This window comes from Meleagris gallopavo, chromosome 12 (assembly GCF_000146605.3).
Source record: "Meleagris gallopavo isolate NT-WF06-2002-E0010 breed Aviagen turkey brand Nicholas breeding stock chromosome 12, Turkey_5.1, whole genome shotgun sequence".
Classification (NCBI taxonomy): Eukaryota; Metazoa; Chordata; class Aves; order Galliformes; family Phasianidae; genus Meleagris; species Meleagris gallopavo.
Window position 1 is genome coordinate 3,725,754 of NC_015022.2, and position 16,534 is coordinate 3,742,287.

At 35.4% G+C, this 16,534-nt stretch overlaps 1 protein-coding gene across 1 annotated transcript in view; it reads left to right on the forward strand.

The window, feature by feature from the left end:
• The window catches only part of ZNF280D (zinc finger protein 280D), a 47,346-nt gene that overhangs the window by 16,755 nt on the left and 14,057 nt on the right, over positions 1 to 16,534 (forward strand). Inside the window, 12 exon segments of the mRNA XM_019619398.1 lie at positions 2,209 to 2,318; positions 3,975 to 4,204; positions 5,710 to 5,867; positions 6,303 to 6,403; positions 6,523 to 6,669; positions 7,219 to 7,353; positions 8,821 to 9,020; positions 9,022 to 9,054; positions 10,184 to 10,324; positions 12,017 to 12,079; positions 12,600 to 12,718; positions 12,910 to 12,946. Coding sequence (XP_019474943.1) covers positions 2,209 to 2,318; positions 3,975 to 4,204; positions 5,710 to 5,867; positions 6,303 to 6,403; positions 6,523 to 6,669; positions 7,219 to 7,353; positions 8,821 to 9,020; positions 9,022 to 9,054; positions 10,184 to 10,324; positions 12,017 to 12,079; positions 12,600 to 12,718; positions 12,910 to 12,946 — 1,474 coding nt within the window.

Below are 16,534 nucleotides of genomic sequence, written 5' to 3' on the forward strand. Positions count from 1 at the left end.
ACAAAATAAAATCTCAAATGTTTTATAGAGTTAAATTAGCTTGAACAGAAGCTGTTCGTGAAAGACCTTTCCATCAGAATGGCCTAAGTCATTCCAAATAGCAGGCACTGCAGAAACCAGCTGGTTAGTTATTGTGCATCTATCTGAGATTAGTGTGAGTGAGGATGTAAACAGCAGACCAGAGAAGTTCAACTGAGCATAATATGGTCTTTGAGCTCAGGGATGGGGCCATAGATCTTGGCTTTTGTCCTTTTCTCAGCTGATTTGAGAAAATTGAGTTGGATATCATTTTGTTTACTCCTGTATGGTTTATTATGTTAGGGAGATCTTAACTGCTGTATTGCTTTGAGTGGGGTGCAAGACAAAAACACCTGTGTGCGTTCCTCCTGAGTTCTGTGATCCTGCTACTTGGACTAACTGTTGCCAAGTGTTTTTTGCAGTTTCTATCCTTCTTTTGCAGTGATTGTTTTTGATACAGTTTAAAATACTAATAGAAAGGGAGGAGGAGAATTCAAGTTTCAGGTTGCTCTTTGAATGACTTTCCCTTCGAGAAAAGAGGTAGTCTGGCTGTCTCAGTATATTAATAAGCAACCATGTTTCCTTCTCAGCCAAAAAGTGCTTTCCAGCTGATCATAAAAGATCAGGACTTATTCTCAACTTTGAGATATTTCCATCTGTGTATTTTCTCCTGTAATACTAAAATGAGAAGCTACCTACAGAGTGATTCTATTGTATGGAATCATTTCATATTTGTTTTTACATGTCTTGTTTGCAGCTGTTCTACTGTCAGACTCTTTCCCAGCAAACAGCAGAGAGTGGCTATAAGATGAAATATTGATGGAAATGTTTCCTCCTCCCTGCGTTAGGTAAAACAGTGCATTGCAGCCTAAAATGTACAAAAGAGGTTCTTATCTGTATTCAGGAATGAAGAACTACATCATATTTACTGAGAACCTGATTTTTATGAGTTTGTCTCTAAGTTCCATACTTGCATACAAATGTGGTGTGCCTCAGAACTGAGGCACTACAGAACACTAGGTTTGCTGTAAAACTTTCCAACTTAGTTTGCCCTCAGCAGACTTGTCAAAGTATTTTACAAACTTCAATATTAAGGACTATAGCATCGCTGTTGTGCACTACATCTCTTGCACGGTCATCCACTCGTGTGAAGGATTACCTGCTGAATTATGATTTTTAGCAGTAATGTTATGCTCTTGGAAAAATACTGCTTGATCCATATTTAGTGTGTGGCTGTGCAAGATTATTTTTCTGACGAGATGTATGAGGCTGTTGCGTAACCATCTCTTAACCTGTATTTCTATCCTTGCTATAAGGTAAATGTATCTGTGTTTCATAGCCTTGCAGAGTGCATCTGACCCTGAAGTTGAGATATTACGTGTAAACTTTTTTTTTAGTTTAATCTGTTTTAACCTGCTTAGTTTGCATGGAGTCCTCCAGATCTGTGAATGACTTGTATATGCAAGAGAACTTCTGAAAAAGTAGCTCTCACTGGTGCTTTTTTGCACTTTGGAGAGGACTGGAAGATTGGGTTTACTCACTAGAGTTAGAGATGAGACAGTTTTTGGTTTTATTTCTGTTTTAATTTGTGTGAAAGGTATTAATTTAGTCTGATAAGAACACTATTCTTTACTTCCATCCATTCCTGGGAGTAGTTATTTAGAGGATTTGTTCTCTAAAGACACATTTGTTCAAAAGGAGTGATGCAGCTGAATAGGCCTAGGTTACAGCTACTGCCAGAGAGAAGTAGGCTGATTATTGAGAACCAGGTGGTGAAATTACTTTCAAAAACAGTTCTCTTATCCCTGTATGATGATGACTAGGTCCTGACATAAAAGTAGTTCTGTGTGCTTCTTCAAGAATTTAAAGCTCTTAAAAATATCACAAAATCTGTCTCGTTTTGGGGGTATGTGGGAAGGACAGAATTAATGCTTTGTCTTTATCATGTTCCTGTCACCTCCCGTTTTTCTGTGATTACTAAGATTTTGTAAAAGTGTATGATGAACTGAACAAACTGAAGTTGATTTTGGGCGAAAGAATTTTAGTTAAAAGATGGTAGTAAAATGTTGCATATGGTCGCTTCTGTCACATCAGTTGCAGTTTCATTTCAAATAGTATGTTTTGCTAGAATAATAATTAACAAATCAGTTATTCTGATTGCAAATTCTGACTTTTATATGTGTTTTACAGATTCAAATACTGCATCAAGCAACATTAAGAATGGAGGGCCATTTCCAAGAGCTTGTCCGAAGTGCAATATTCATTTCAATCTTATGGATCCTCTAAAAAATCATATGAAGGTAAAATAATTTGAGAATGATGAACGTTATAAACTAAAGTGGGCTTCTGGTCGTGAAAAATGTTTCAGTTTGTAGATAGTCTGGCAATTAGCTTTGATTAGGTGGGGCTGAAGTGTTGTGAAGTCAGAGAGATAAAGACTGGAGATGTAGAGCCCTAAGTCTTGTTACTTTGGGCATTGTTTTTTCCAATGAAATGAGGCATATATGCTGCCTCTGTGAATTCTCTCTCTCTCAGCTGTGACTTTTTGAACATTTGGCCAGATAATACGTGAATTTGATGAAAGGAATTGTCTATAGTAGCAATGCAAGTTGGCCCACTACTACTGCTAGTAGCAGCCTGTTAACCCACATCTGTGGTAGGTGATTACTAAGGCAAAGATAACCTTGTAAATTAAACTTTTTTTCCTTTATATATCATATGGAAACTTGAAAAGTCTTCTGAGGGAAAAACGTTAATTTGTAATTCATGCTTAAAGGGATAAACAAAGCTTTCATAAACTATGCATCCATTACTCTTTATGAAGTCTACTTGTTGTTTTCAGAAACATTTCCTGGAAAATGCTTTTTTTATAATTTGGTATAGATTAGCACAGTTCTCAGGCTTCTATTCCATTTCAGAGAGAACAGAAATGTCTTTGCATGCAAGAATAAGTCATGCAAAAAGCTGTATGAATTACTTTGGAATAGAAGTTTTTGATGCTCTCAGTTGCTGGTAACACAAATTGTTGTAGTTTGAACGATTTAAGATAAATTATAGCTAGTGTCCTATTTTGCTTCAAAACACAATTAAGAAATGTTATCTTTCTCTAATCATTTTTTGTAAAGAACTGCTTTTGTACTTGGTACTTTAAATGAATGAAAGAGCCATGGATGACAAAAAAAAAACTTTCTAAAATTCCTATTTACAAAAAGTGTGCTGTCTTTGATTTCTGCACCAGAAAATGAACAAATGCATGGTAGTCATGCATGGTAAGACCTGTTTCCCAGTGGGAGATGAGCATTCTGGTTTTGTTCATGGTTACAAACTTGATAGCACGAAGTATCTCATATAGGATATGCTATTAAAGCATTAAGCTTTGTAGTACAGCTATTGGGTTAAGCATTCATTGTCTACTCTTTCAGGTGAATACAAGTGAGGTGTCTGTTGTGTGACCTAGAACTTCTAAATTTTTCAGTAAAGCTGAAAAAAAACCTTGCAATTCTCAACAAATGTCCTCCCTAAGGAAGTAAAAGAAAATTTTGTATGAAGTCCTCAATAAACTTGTGCTTGTCAGTAAAATACTGTATAAGAGTTGCTTTTCTTTCTTGTTTTTAAATTTTAGGAAATAGACATTTTTCTAATGAGTAAGGCACCACTACGCAACGCTGACATTCTGATTTGAACTGGAAAGTTATTTACATGAAACTATGAGAATAGTTATTTAGTGTTAAAAATACTTTGTATTTTATTACCTAAATGTTACTGAAAGATCAGTTCAGAGTTAAAATTGCGTATGTGAGTGTGGGTTTGAGTCAGTGTGTCACAGAATTGAAAAGCTTTGCATGTAGCTCTAATTAGCAGGCAGTTGCAGTTTTAAGATGCTGTTTTTGCTGATGGAGTTTGTTAAGGGAGTCTTACACCTTTTGTCTCTGTCTCTTCTATCCCTTTCCGTCTAGTATTGTTGTCCAGATCTGGTTAATGACTTTTTTCTGGGCGTGGTCCAAACCGAATGTTCTACTGCAACAAGCAAGACTACTGAATATGAGAAAGGAAAATTGATTATGTTAGTTAATGATTTCTATTATGGGAAACATGAAGGTGATACCCAACAGGTACAACAGGAGCAGAAGACTCATACAACATTTAAGTGCTTCAGCTGTCTGAAAGTTCTTAAAAATAATATAAGGTACTTGAACTTGCTTCCTTAATGTTTTAATGATTTACAACCCGTATCAGTTAATGTCATGCGTTTGAAATTTGTCTATTTGGAATAGAAAAGATTTGTTTTGTGCGTCTCGCAAACTATTAATGCTGGATTATTGAACCGAAATTGAATTAATTTTTAGTATTTGTGTTTATCTGTAGCTTTTAACTTATTTACAGATTAGAGAACAAATCTTGTCTAATGGAAATAGTGTAGTTCTAATGAGAGCAGTGATAGCACTTAAAGGTTGGAAAAGGCAACAACAAAGTATTCTACAATTTACCATCCTGATTGATGGTGTTGTCAGTAGATGTGAGTGTTGTTTCTCTTTAGGGATTCACAGTGACTAATAGTTGGTCATTTGCTTATGTAACAACTGTTATTTTGATGGAGTAATTTTACTTCCAAGTGCTACAAAAAGCTTCAGTAAGCTGTTTTAATAGGTAGACCAATCCATGTCATTGTTCATTTGGAAGTTAAGGTCATTCTCTTTTTTCATGTGCATTCTTTAGGGGAAGCTGAAGTAGCAGAACGTAAAACTGAAAAATGGACTATTCTTTCAAGGGCATAGTCTGCAAGTCAAACTGAACAGCCTTGTGCTAACATCAAACCCATGTTTTTGAACAAAAGTTTCTTTAAACTCTGAACATTAAACTTGCTGTTAAGTATCTGTATAAGTGAAAATGCCAATATTACATATTTAAGCAGTTTACTGTTCTCCATATGAAATACTTATTTTTGTTACTTAAGAATTTGTATTCCAAGGTATTTTGTGTACTTTATTTATTATGGTGGGCAATGTAAATACATATATTCTCTGTAATTCTAGTGGAAAATTTTTTGGACCTTTGTTCTCAAAATGAAACCCATTCAAAATAAATTGATTTATGAAGTCAGCAGTAGTGGGTTATGCAGCTAGCCTGTTCTTGTGACAACTTACTGTTCCACAAATGACTGAGCTGCCAACTTTGTGATAAGTTTCAGCTTAGACTTCTTAGCTACAATAGATCCTTCTACAGGCAGATGGATATATTAACAAGGAAAATACAGTGACTTTTGGCAGTGAACTGCCACAAGTTTCTGATAACCTTTTGGTTGTTGTTTGCGCAGTGGAATTTCTTGAAAACTGTCTTTCGTAAGTATTTAGGTCTGAAGACAATTTACAAAAAAGAAAGCTCTTGAAATACTCTCACTTTTGTGTGGAGGTGTTTCCAGATAAAGCTATGAATGTCCTACGTGAAGATATGGTCTTAGTACTTATTAGCTTTCAGCAGAGCTGCAGTTGTGCTTCACAGTGTGGATGTGAGAACACTGGTGGTGATGAGGTCTGAGTGGCTGGCATATTTTAAGTATTTACTTCTCGAATTTCTTCATATTCGAAAGTGCTTTCAGAACAGTGTTTCTAAGGTTCCTTTGTGTTTTGCGTGTGATATGTAATGCATAATGTCTGTGTACATCTTTTTTCACCTGTTTACTCTCATTTTAAGGTTTATGAACCACATGAAACATCATTTAGAGCTTGAGAAGCAGAGCAGTGAAAGCTGGGAAAGCCACACCACCTGCCAGCACTGTTACCGTCAGTTTCCCACCCCATTCCAGCTGCAGTGCCACATTGAAAGTACACACACACCTTATGAGTCTTCTAGTAAGTTGGATTATGTTGCACCGAACCTTTTTGTAGCCTAAAATTTTAGATATTTTTTCACTTGTCTTTTGCTGGTTAGTAAATTCAGAATGAAACCGTTGTACTTCAAGGGCAATAATCTGGAGGATTGTAAGCAAAAGCTGGACAGTCATTCAGCTTCTGTCAGAGCAGTGTATCTGGAAAACTTTTTTTTTTTAAGTTGGAGGGTATTCCTGTTTTGTTGGTTTTTTTAATTGCAAACTTTATTTCAAGAGTTCATACTGTTGAAGGACCTCACATTCCTGAAGTTGTTGAGAGTCTCATATGAAGAGCTGGAAGATCATTAGATTGTTTTCCCTTTATATATTTATACGGTTCACGTGTATGTATGTATTATAATTGATTGAATTATGATCCCAAACTAATTTGTGTTTTTTTGCTTTTTGCTTTTTCTAGCTATTTGTAAAATCTGTGAATTATCCTTTGAAACAGAACAAGTTCTTCTTCAACATATGAAGGACAATCATAAGCCAGGTGAAATGCCATATGTTTGCCAGGTATTTCAGAATTTGTTTTGTTTTTACTTACTCCCTCTGCCCACCCCATAATACACACACACCACGTCTGTTTTTACTTTTTATAGACTTTTAACAAGAAGTAACATTTCTTATTTTAGGTATGCAACTACAGATCCTCAGCTTTTTCAGATGTAGAAACACATTTCAGAACAGTTCATGAAAATACAAAACATCTGCTATGTCCATTTTGCCTCAAAGTAATTAAAATTGGAGCACCGTATATGCATCATTACATGAGGCATCAGGTAAGCAGATGCTTGCTTAATGCTAGAAAAATGCTAAATATCAAGAATCTCTTCCTAAAAAAAAGTTCCTGAAAAAAAGTAATTGATTTGTATAGTTGTTAATAGATAAAAATAGTCAATAAAATATGAAGACCTAGAGCTGCTTGTTGTGAGAAGTTTTTAAGTGAATTGTTAGACTGGCATGTTTTTTTATGACAGGAGTTTCCTGCTTAAAAATCTCTGGATATTCTTTAAAAAAAATCTTTCTTCATTAGGTCATTGCCAAATGTTCTGCTTTATTTTGGAGTTTACTAGAATGGCCTTCACAGATTCAAGTAGAGAAAAGATTGTGGATTACCATGTTGTCTTACTGTGACTGGTAACCTGATTCCTTCTTGGAATCGACACTGCTTTACATCTGTACAGAGTATCTTGACCTTGTGCAACATTAAGAGTTTGTCAGGTTGATCTTTACAAATGGAATAGCCGTTCTTTGAGACAGAATAGGGTTAGAATCTTGTTTTCTGTGATGTCCTTGCTTACTCTAGACTGGCTTCCTTTTTTTCCAAGAAAAAAGGAATATACCGTTGCACTAAGTGTAGACTGCAGTTTTTGACTTGCAAAGAAAAAATGGATCACAAGACTCAGCATCACCGAACATTTAGAAAGCCTAAACAGTTGGAAGGATTGCCTCCTGGAACAAAGGTAAGTAAAGAAAAATAAAGGGAGCAAATGAAAGAAAACATATTGGCAGAGAAAGTGTTGGAATGGAAAGAGTGCTTCTCTCCTTTCTTTTCCATAGCAAAGAAATTTTTGTTACCTCTAAAACAGAATACTCATTTCCTCTTAAAAGAAGGGCTAGCAACAGTTCACAGCTTGCAACAGTTCACAGCTTCCACCAGTTGGTCTGTATCGTTGCCCTGTCCCATTCCATTCATGCATGTGGTAGTAGTGCAGTCAGTGATACCTTCTTGAGCTGTCTGTTAATTTGTCCCTTTCTATTTATTATTTATTGTGTTAGGAGAAAAGCAGATAATGTGGATGTTGATCTGTAGTGTCGTCATAATTTCTTATGTAAGACTTCCAATATGTGGAAGGTAGTAGCAAAATGCAGGTGGAGTGCAAGATGGTTTTCCATAGGCATTATGCGCTTACAGCTGAGTACACAATGTCTTTTTATCTTCTGCATTTCAAGGGGTGAGGAGAAGAACCCAACAGTGTGTTGTGATGTGAACTTGGTTCCAATTAAAATATTTAGCGTTAAGTCCATGTCTTGAGAAGGAACAACTTGCCTGTAGATTTCAGAACTTTCTTACAGCCTTTTATTGAATTGTGAAGATTTATTGCCTTTCACTTGAGGTGAATAATAAAATGAACATTTTAATTAACTACTCACAGTTAATTTCCTCTAAAATCACTGTCTTATATTTTGTAAGGAAAATGACTGAAGTTGAAGTTCTGTTGCTTGGTAGTGATTCTGGGTTCTGTGATGTCACTACAGTATTTTGGAAGATTCAGAGTATTTGTAATTAGTAAAAGCTTAGCTTTGTGTTAAAGTTTTGGTGTTAGGAGACCTTGACAGTGTGTAGATGATAAAACTGAAGAGCCTGGAATAAGACTTAAGAGCTGAGCTGCTTCTAAGCTGTAAGTAGGGGCAAGAAGTATAATTCAGAAGCCAGAATTTGTCCTCGAAGGTTCTAGAATGAAGAGCAAAAATTATCTGAAGTACCTTGACTAATCGTGAGGCAACAATACACAGAGGTTTAGTTTAATTCAGGAACTAATTTGTTTGGTATTCTTCTGAGCAGAGCTAATTGATCTGACCCATCTGTCTCTTATCCAGAGCTACTTTTTCTTGCTTGGTTATTGGTTTTAAGAATAGGATATAGGCAGTTGCAGGTCTGAAGAGAGAGTGGTGGTTTTTTTTTTGTCATAGCTAATTATTTCCACCAAAACAAGAGCTTTTTAAGCATCTAGTAGACTACTGAGTTTAGGTTTACTCTAGTCAACAGTGTTACATATTTTTCAAAACTGTATTTACTGCGGAGGATTTTGGATGCTATGCAAGATAGTCACTTCTGTCCTGAAGTAACTGCAACTTTGAGAAAAACAGAAATGGGAACTTAAACAGCTTACATCTAAATAGAGAAACTTTTGATTTTGTACTTGTAGGTTACTATTCGAGCATCTATTGGATCTCTTCAGACAGGATCTTCAGTTAGCACAAGCACATCTACGTTTCAGTTATCACCTAAAGCGAAGAATACAACTGCTAGAAATCATAGCAGATCTAATTCAAATAAATCGAAAGCAAAATCAAAACCAACTGCATTGAAGAAGCAAAATGCATGGACCAACAGCAGTAGCAAAAAAAAAGGTTACAAATACAGCATTGCATAATCTAAGGTAAAATATGAACATTAAAAATACACTGAAGTATGCTTTGAATATAAGAATTCCAGTAATTTAATTATTATTCAATAACTTACTATCCTGCAATATAGAATATTTGACAACTTAATTTTGCAGAAGATGGCTCAGACTTTCCATATATTGTGATTATAACTCTGCATTGTCTTTTTTCATAATTTTGTTGGTGATGGACTTGATGGGAAAAAAAAAAAAGCTCTCGCAAGTTTTCTGTTCTAAATTTAGATTTCTTTTCTCTGTGCAGAACTCACAGTTATTGAAATATTGATGCACCAGGCAGATTTATGTTGAAAAGTGACCTGAGAATGGACTCTGTTTTTTGCAAGCTTAATGGAGAGAAAAGTGTTTTCCTCCTTTAGTTTATAAAGTGCTATTTGAACCTGTTATTTGAAAGGTTAAAGGTCTGGTTACCTCAATTTGGGAAAGTATTAAAAGAGTCAATAAGATAAAAGCAAGCTGTGGGGAGAATGCTCTCCTTACATTTACAATTTAATAGTTTTCACAGTTCTTTAATAATTCCATGGGTCTTTTATGGACTAGAATATAATTTTGTTGGTTAATGTGCAGTAGCAATTCTCTGTCAAAGAGGTTATGGGTGACTCCCTTTCAGTAAGGTGCTAGCACTCAGAATTTAGCTGCTTTAAATGTCTAAAAATGACCAGCAAGCATAAATAAGAGCAGGATTACGATCCTCATCTGTAGTTTTCAAAGCTTGCAGGGAATACTGGATGATGAAATCCATATTTGCTTGTGCTCACTGTGTGAATGAAACATTTCTTTGAAATTCTTTTCAAGTACAGAAAGACAACAGCAGCAGCTGAAATTGGAGGGTCTCATCTGTAGTATCTTGTTTCCCGAAATGCTCAGTAACAGATGCTTACACTGACCTTAATAAAAAAAAAAAGTAAAAGCTGTAATGACCATAATACAAGAAAAAACAGACTTATGTCTGCTATTATAACCTGTAATAAATACTTATCTGATACTTTTTTTTTTTCCCCTCCAACGTGGGCAAGCTTTTTACAGATGTAAAGCAAAAGGTTTGGAATAGTTATGTTGTCCTAAGGTACTGATGTTAACTATGAACTTTTCCATATTATGTTAGGTGTCGTTTGGGAGCTCACAAATGCATTGAGTGTTACTCAGAAATAAAAGATTTTGCAAGTCATTTTCCTGCGTATGTCCATTGTAGCTTATGCAGATACAATACTAGCTGTAGCAAAGCCTATGTGAATCACATGATGAGGTAAGAATTCTATACAATTATTTTGAATTATCATATACTTTTAAAGTTCATATAAATTGTATGAAGTGTGTGTGTTAACACGTTGTGATATAGGTCTGACAGGGACACATATATGTTGGATTTTCACTTCTAATGAGGACCTAAATCCAGTATTCTTCTTGTACCTTAAAAAGCTAGGAGTTCAGGCAGCTTTCTGTCTTAACCTCACAATTTCAATGGGGTCTTTCATTGTCATTTCAGCCAGACTTAACAAATAATGGTTAATTGTTGCATATTCTCTGAGTTTCAGATTTAAGACCTCATCTGTTTTGCTATCACTGCTATCACTAATGAAATCCATGCACAGAATGCCATGTAAAGGGTGTCTCAAATAACATAATCAAATGGATACCACTTTGATCATCTGTGAAAATAGCAACATCTGATCTTGTCTGAGGTTTGTTGCTGTAAGACAGTTTAGGGTATTAGTGATGACAGATGTAAAAGAGACTTAAGAAAACAACATGCAAGTTTTCAGAGCAATGGGAGTATCACATACAATGAGTGGACATAGATTTTTTTTTTTTTTTTGCACTGAAGTTAAAAATTACTTTGAAAACCTACTTGTGAATCCTGTGCCTTTAAAAGGTCAAATGTATTGTGGCAGGAAAAAAAACAACTGAATGCAATTATCTTTTTAAATATTTATGTTTAAAATGCCTCAATGTTTTTGAAGTCTAGAATACTTAAATGTATGACTCATACACTTTTATGTATATCTTCTGTGCATTGTCCTAGTCACATTAATGTCATTGTTCTTGTATGAAATAGTTTACAAAGTTCCGTGCAGATAGCCTGTGGGTTAACACAGGTTGCATGCTTAACAAATAATAAAAATTAATCTACCTAATTGTAATTATACAAGAAAAAAGGCAGAACAGAAGAAGGGAATCTACTGTAAACTATTCCTGCTGTTGTCCATGCTCTGGCTGTTGTCCAGTTCAATCATGCAGCAAAACAACTAGTCTTTTGTCCTTTATCTCCTCAGTGCTCTGTCTTGACTGTCGCACTACTTAGACCTCTTGCAGCTATCACCACCTAAGGAACAAGAAGTGGTGTGGAAGAAGGCTGTATGTTTTTGCTGTAGCAGCATCTGTATTTAGTTGCTTGTTTTTCTTTAATATTGGGAATATATTATGTTGGCACGTGCTTAACCTGCATGTGTGATAACTTGAAGTCAATTTTTAATGTCTCTTGAGGAAGTTTGTGTTGAGAAAAACTTCTTCACCGTATAGATTTCACTGTGTAACTTAAGCACGGTGCTTCAAGACCTAAATTGCTGATGGAAGCAAACTGTGTTCGTGCAGTACTGTGCCAAAAAAAATTGAAGTCTTGCCCCTCCCAAGCTCCTTACTAGAGAGCTCAAAAGTAGAAATGCTTGGTGTTCCTGAGGTTGTTTGTTTCTTCTGCTCTTCAGCACAGCAATGTGGAGTTTTCTTTTACCAGTGTTTTGAATTGGAGATGAGATTCACAAGCATGTACAATTTCATCAAATCAGTTTTTTAGAATAATGCAGGTCAGTAGTTGAACACTGTGTTTTCTTGCCTTGTCAAAAGCAAATTTCAGTACCGTGTGTAGTATGTAGGGAATACGTGGAGTAATAAACTCAAGAAAGACAGATTAAATTATGGTGGTTTGTTTTTTGTTTTTTAGTTTTCACAGTGCTCGTCCAAGTAAAAGATTTTGGATATACAAGAAGCATTCAGAAGAGCTACGGTAATTCTGCTTTTATTCAATTGTAGATCATCCTTTTTGCTTTATGATAGTGACTTGATTGTTTAAAATAAATTAGAGCCTCTTGAATTTCTAGGCATCCACAAAGATCAGAGAAGTGAAAATGTTATGACTTCTACTAACAGTGTTCTCTTTTTGACAAACTTTTTTAATCCGCTTCTGTTGACTTCTTTCTCAGGGCTTTTTAAAATATTTTCATAGCTTTGTTTTCCAATTATTAATAATGTGCAAGGTCTGAAAGAAGAGGGAGGTGGAAAAAAACCAAGAAACTCAAATTCTGTCTGTGGTACTATAGTACTTTTTTATAGTACTTTGTTCTGTGTTCAGCATGGAGATGTCCTAGGCAGCGACTGGAATTTCCACGTGCAGCTCTTCTATGAGTCACCTCATATAAAACTGCAAAAGCAGGGTTGTTCTCTTCAGTGTGTCCAGTAGGTGTAGGTTAAAGCTGTTTTCACAGCCATATTGTGTTTACACATACTTTTTACTTTCTCTCCTCTAGAGGTGTGACTGTAGTATGTCTTAACTGTGATTTTCTGACTGATGGTTCTGGCTTAGATAGGATGGCCACACATCTGAGCGAAAGCCATGCTCATGCTTGTCAAGTTATTATAGAGAATGGTGAGTATGTGTAGTTGTTTTCTTCTTACATAGTACACGTACAAGTACTCACATGAGGGTGTCTGTCCGTTATGGTAGTTTTTTTTTTCAATTACATTATAATGTCTGTGCATAGATTTGAAAGTGAGTACTTGTGTATTTCCACATTTTTTTTAAGTATTTCTAACTTGATCCTTTATTCTTATTTTCAGTTTCTGTAGATTTACCAACTGCTGAACAAGTATCTGAGTAAGTTTTGTTTTACCACTCAATATTTCTTCTTTTCCTATTAATTCAGCGACAGATGGCCAAAAATTGTACTTTGAACTTGGATTTCTTCCAAATTCATTAGAACCAATAATGTATGGAATGTACATTTAATGTGTTTTTACTCTTGACTATGTCCAGAATTGCAAAAAGGGGGAGATAAATTGCCTAGGTCATAAACATAACAGTTCTTGCAGTATTAAAATTTCTCCATCTTAACTGCTAAGCCTAGGCCTAGAGAGACTGTTATTTCAAGTTGGTTTTAATGTTACCAATATTAAATGTGTTTAATGTTCTTTACACGATGTTGATATAAACACAAAGAAAGTAAAAACCTTTACGTGACATAGGGTACATTATTTAGAAATTGTTTTCCAAGTAATGTCATTTATTTGACAAAAGGTATACTAATTAATGTCTTAATTTTTTAAATGCAAAGAAAAATTTGAAAAGAAAAAATATGGAAATTTTGGCTTTTGGTTAAAGATTTGAAAAAAAAAAAAAACCTGTAATATTGCAAAGGCCACGTTTATAGATTTGTGTTGTGTTTTTTTTTTTTAAATGTTAGAAGACTCAAATATGCTAAACCTTTCCCTATTTGTGCCAGAACAGTATCTGAGACTTTACAATGTAGTTTGTGAACCTACTTATGCCTTAACTGAAGGTTCCGAGGTATGCCAGTTGAAACAAACATTTGAGTTCTCTCTGAACTTCATTTGAAGGCAGGAATAAAGATGTCAATTATACTGCAAAGAAGGAAGTTTTCAGAAGGCAGAAGAATAAAGTTTAACCCAGATTTGACAGCAGAGTGTCATTGAATCCGTATAACCTATAGCAGGATTCTAAAAGAGATCGGAGGTTCTCATGCACAATGAGGACTTCAGCAGAGAGAGAGCAGTCTTCACTGGGTGTTGAAAGTATTCCCAATAGGTTATCTCTGATACAGTGAAAGGTGTCATATTCATGCCAGGTAGGTTGGAGTTAGATGACCTTAAAAGGTCTTTTCCAACCCCAAGTGTTCTATGATTTCATTACTTTCTAATAATATTTATTACTTATTATATTGTTATATACTTGTCTATATAGTTGTCTTGTAACTTAAATTTTCTAATGAAGTGGTCAGAAAGGGGACATTCTGGAATAATCTCTCAACTGATCCAAACATGGAGATACATTTATTTGGTTATGAGTAATAATAGCACAAAAAGTATGCTGTGAACTTCAAACCTCTAATAGTAACTGCTTAGCATTTGATGTAGTTGAATAGAACTTGTGATTTGATAAGATGAATAACAGACATTATTAAGAAGAATAGAAGTTATCCTGTAAGGAGCAGATGGGAAGGAAGTTAATTTGGGAAACCATTCCAAAAAAATATTTAAGAACGAATGAAATTTCTCTTCCTGGAGTACTGAATATTAAGATCTGACAAAATACTAGGAAAAGTCACTTAAGAGAGTGAGCTGGATATTCCCTTCATTAATCCAGAGTGGCTTGTGTTCTGTTTGGATTTCAGTGAAACTCAAACAATGGAAAAATAAGTGTTGAGCTGTGATACAACTTTAGTAGCTGGATGTATGTTTGGAATTCATATCTGCTGGACTATATGTGAGGAAAGGTTACAGGTGTGTGATGGGTGCAGATATATACTTGTGGCAGGCTGTTGTCAGTACTGCACAAGTATCTTGTTATCTTGAAAATATTGCACAGATGTCATACAAAAATACTTAAAGAATGTTGGATATGCTAAATATCTATTATGCCAAAACAGATGGGTAAGCACTGAAGGAGTAGATCTGAAGTACAGTAAAGAATAAGTACAGGTTTGTTTCCACAAGCTGTTAGTGTCTTACATTAGGATAGATGAGTATAGTCATTATTTTTGAGAGCCCTGGTTTTGCTGTTGGATTACTTACTGGTTCCACGTGAGGTGGTATAAGCTGTTATTAAAAAAAAAAAACTACAACAACAAAAACAAACAAACAAACAAAAAACCCTGCCATGTTGATAGACCTGGTTAATCTCATGAGTCTTGTCCTTTTCCATGTAATATTTTGCTGATACTTGGGACAAGAACTTAACTGCTAAGTCTAATAGCATAAGTGCATCTAGGTAGCAGACCTTGTATTCATTTGCAGTACAGAGTACACACAAATATTTATCCTCATCGTGCTCTGTGTTTAGTTCTGCAAGAAGAGGTACCTGTAAACAGTGCTCACAACCTTCACAGTGTGGTTTCTCTGTGATATGAATGTATCTTCTCATTCTTTAACCTGTAATTTGGTGAAGTGTGTGTTGCTTATGGATTTCTGCAACATTGGCCACAATGACTCGTAATTAGACTCTTGGATGGTTTTGGATCTTCTCTTGCATCTTTCAGACCTTGGTATCTTCCGTGGTCTGTAAGACTGACTGCATGTGTTATAAAACTCATCTTTATTGCTAATGACCAGACATGTTCTACAAGCTCTGTTCAGTATTGATGAGACTTGTGTTAGGACCAAGATTCTGTCATTAGTAGTACAGATAATCTAGGTGGAGATGTTCGAGCAGGATTTTCTTTTGAAATTGCTCCTTTACAAAAGTTGCCTTGTTTTGTTGTTTGGTGATCCATCTTGTGCTGAGGGAATGAGCCTTGTTAACTATTCCAGTACTCTTCTAATGCTCTACTCTCTGCTTTGCGCAACATTAACATATTTTTAAATGAACTGACAGTAGACATTTTTGTTGCAGGGGAGTTGAAAGTGAGCAGGTATCCTATGCTGCTTTGGCTCACTGATACATCATTGTGGAGCAGCAAATTGAACCCAGTCGAGCTTGGGATTATTTTGGTATGTAAGCGAACAAGCATCTGACCAGACCTTTTCTTATTTCTTCATGCACTGAAGCTGTGGGGTATTCTCTTTTTACATCTTTTAGGCAGCAGGTCTGGTCTTTTCTCCATTACTGTAGTCTGGCAAAGGCTCTTCTGTGTTTTTGTTCTCTGCTTTCCAGCATTAATTTACAGCTTTTGGGGGCTATAATCCATGGAAGAGAGACTTATCAGTAGTTTCATTTATGTGATGTAGTGTTTCTTTGCTGCTCATTGTCCCCTCGAGTCTGTCGGTATCGTTCAGAGTTAGAGTAGTGTATAAATGAGGGCATATACTTAATAGCACCAAAGCCCATTTTGTTCTGAACTTGATCTTAGCTTTTGAGAGTTGAGGGATTTGTCATTCTCTTTGGGTATTCACTAAAACATACAAGTCCTTATCTGTTTAATAATAAAGTTGCGTTTTTATCTAGCAATGTCTTTACAGTATATAGTGGTAAATATGCTTTGGAAGACTCGTATCACATGTAACTACATAAACTGAATCTTGGCCAAAGGAATTTGTTAGCTGTACTTTAATGGCTAAGCTTCTCTTGGCTCCTAAATACTTTAGGAGGAAATATGATGGAAACGAATGTATTTGCTGAGCCTTGATTCTGAGAGTGCAGCAGCCATGGTTCATTCATACCTTGTTCTTTTGGTATCATCTCTCATCTTCAAAGATGCTCTACTCAAGCTGCTAAGACATCTGCCAATTT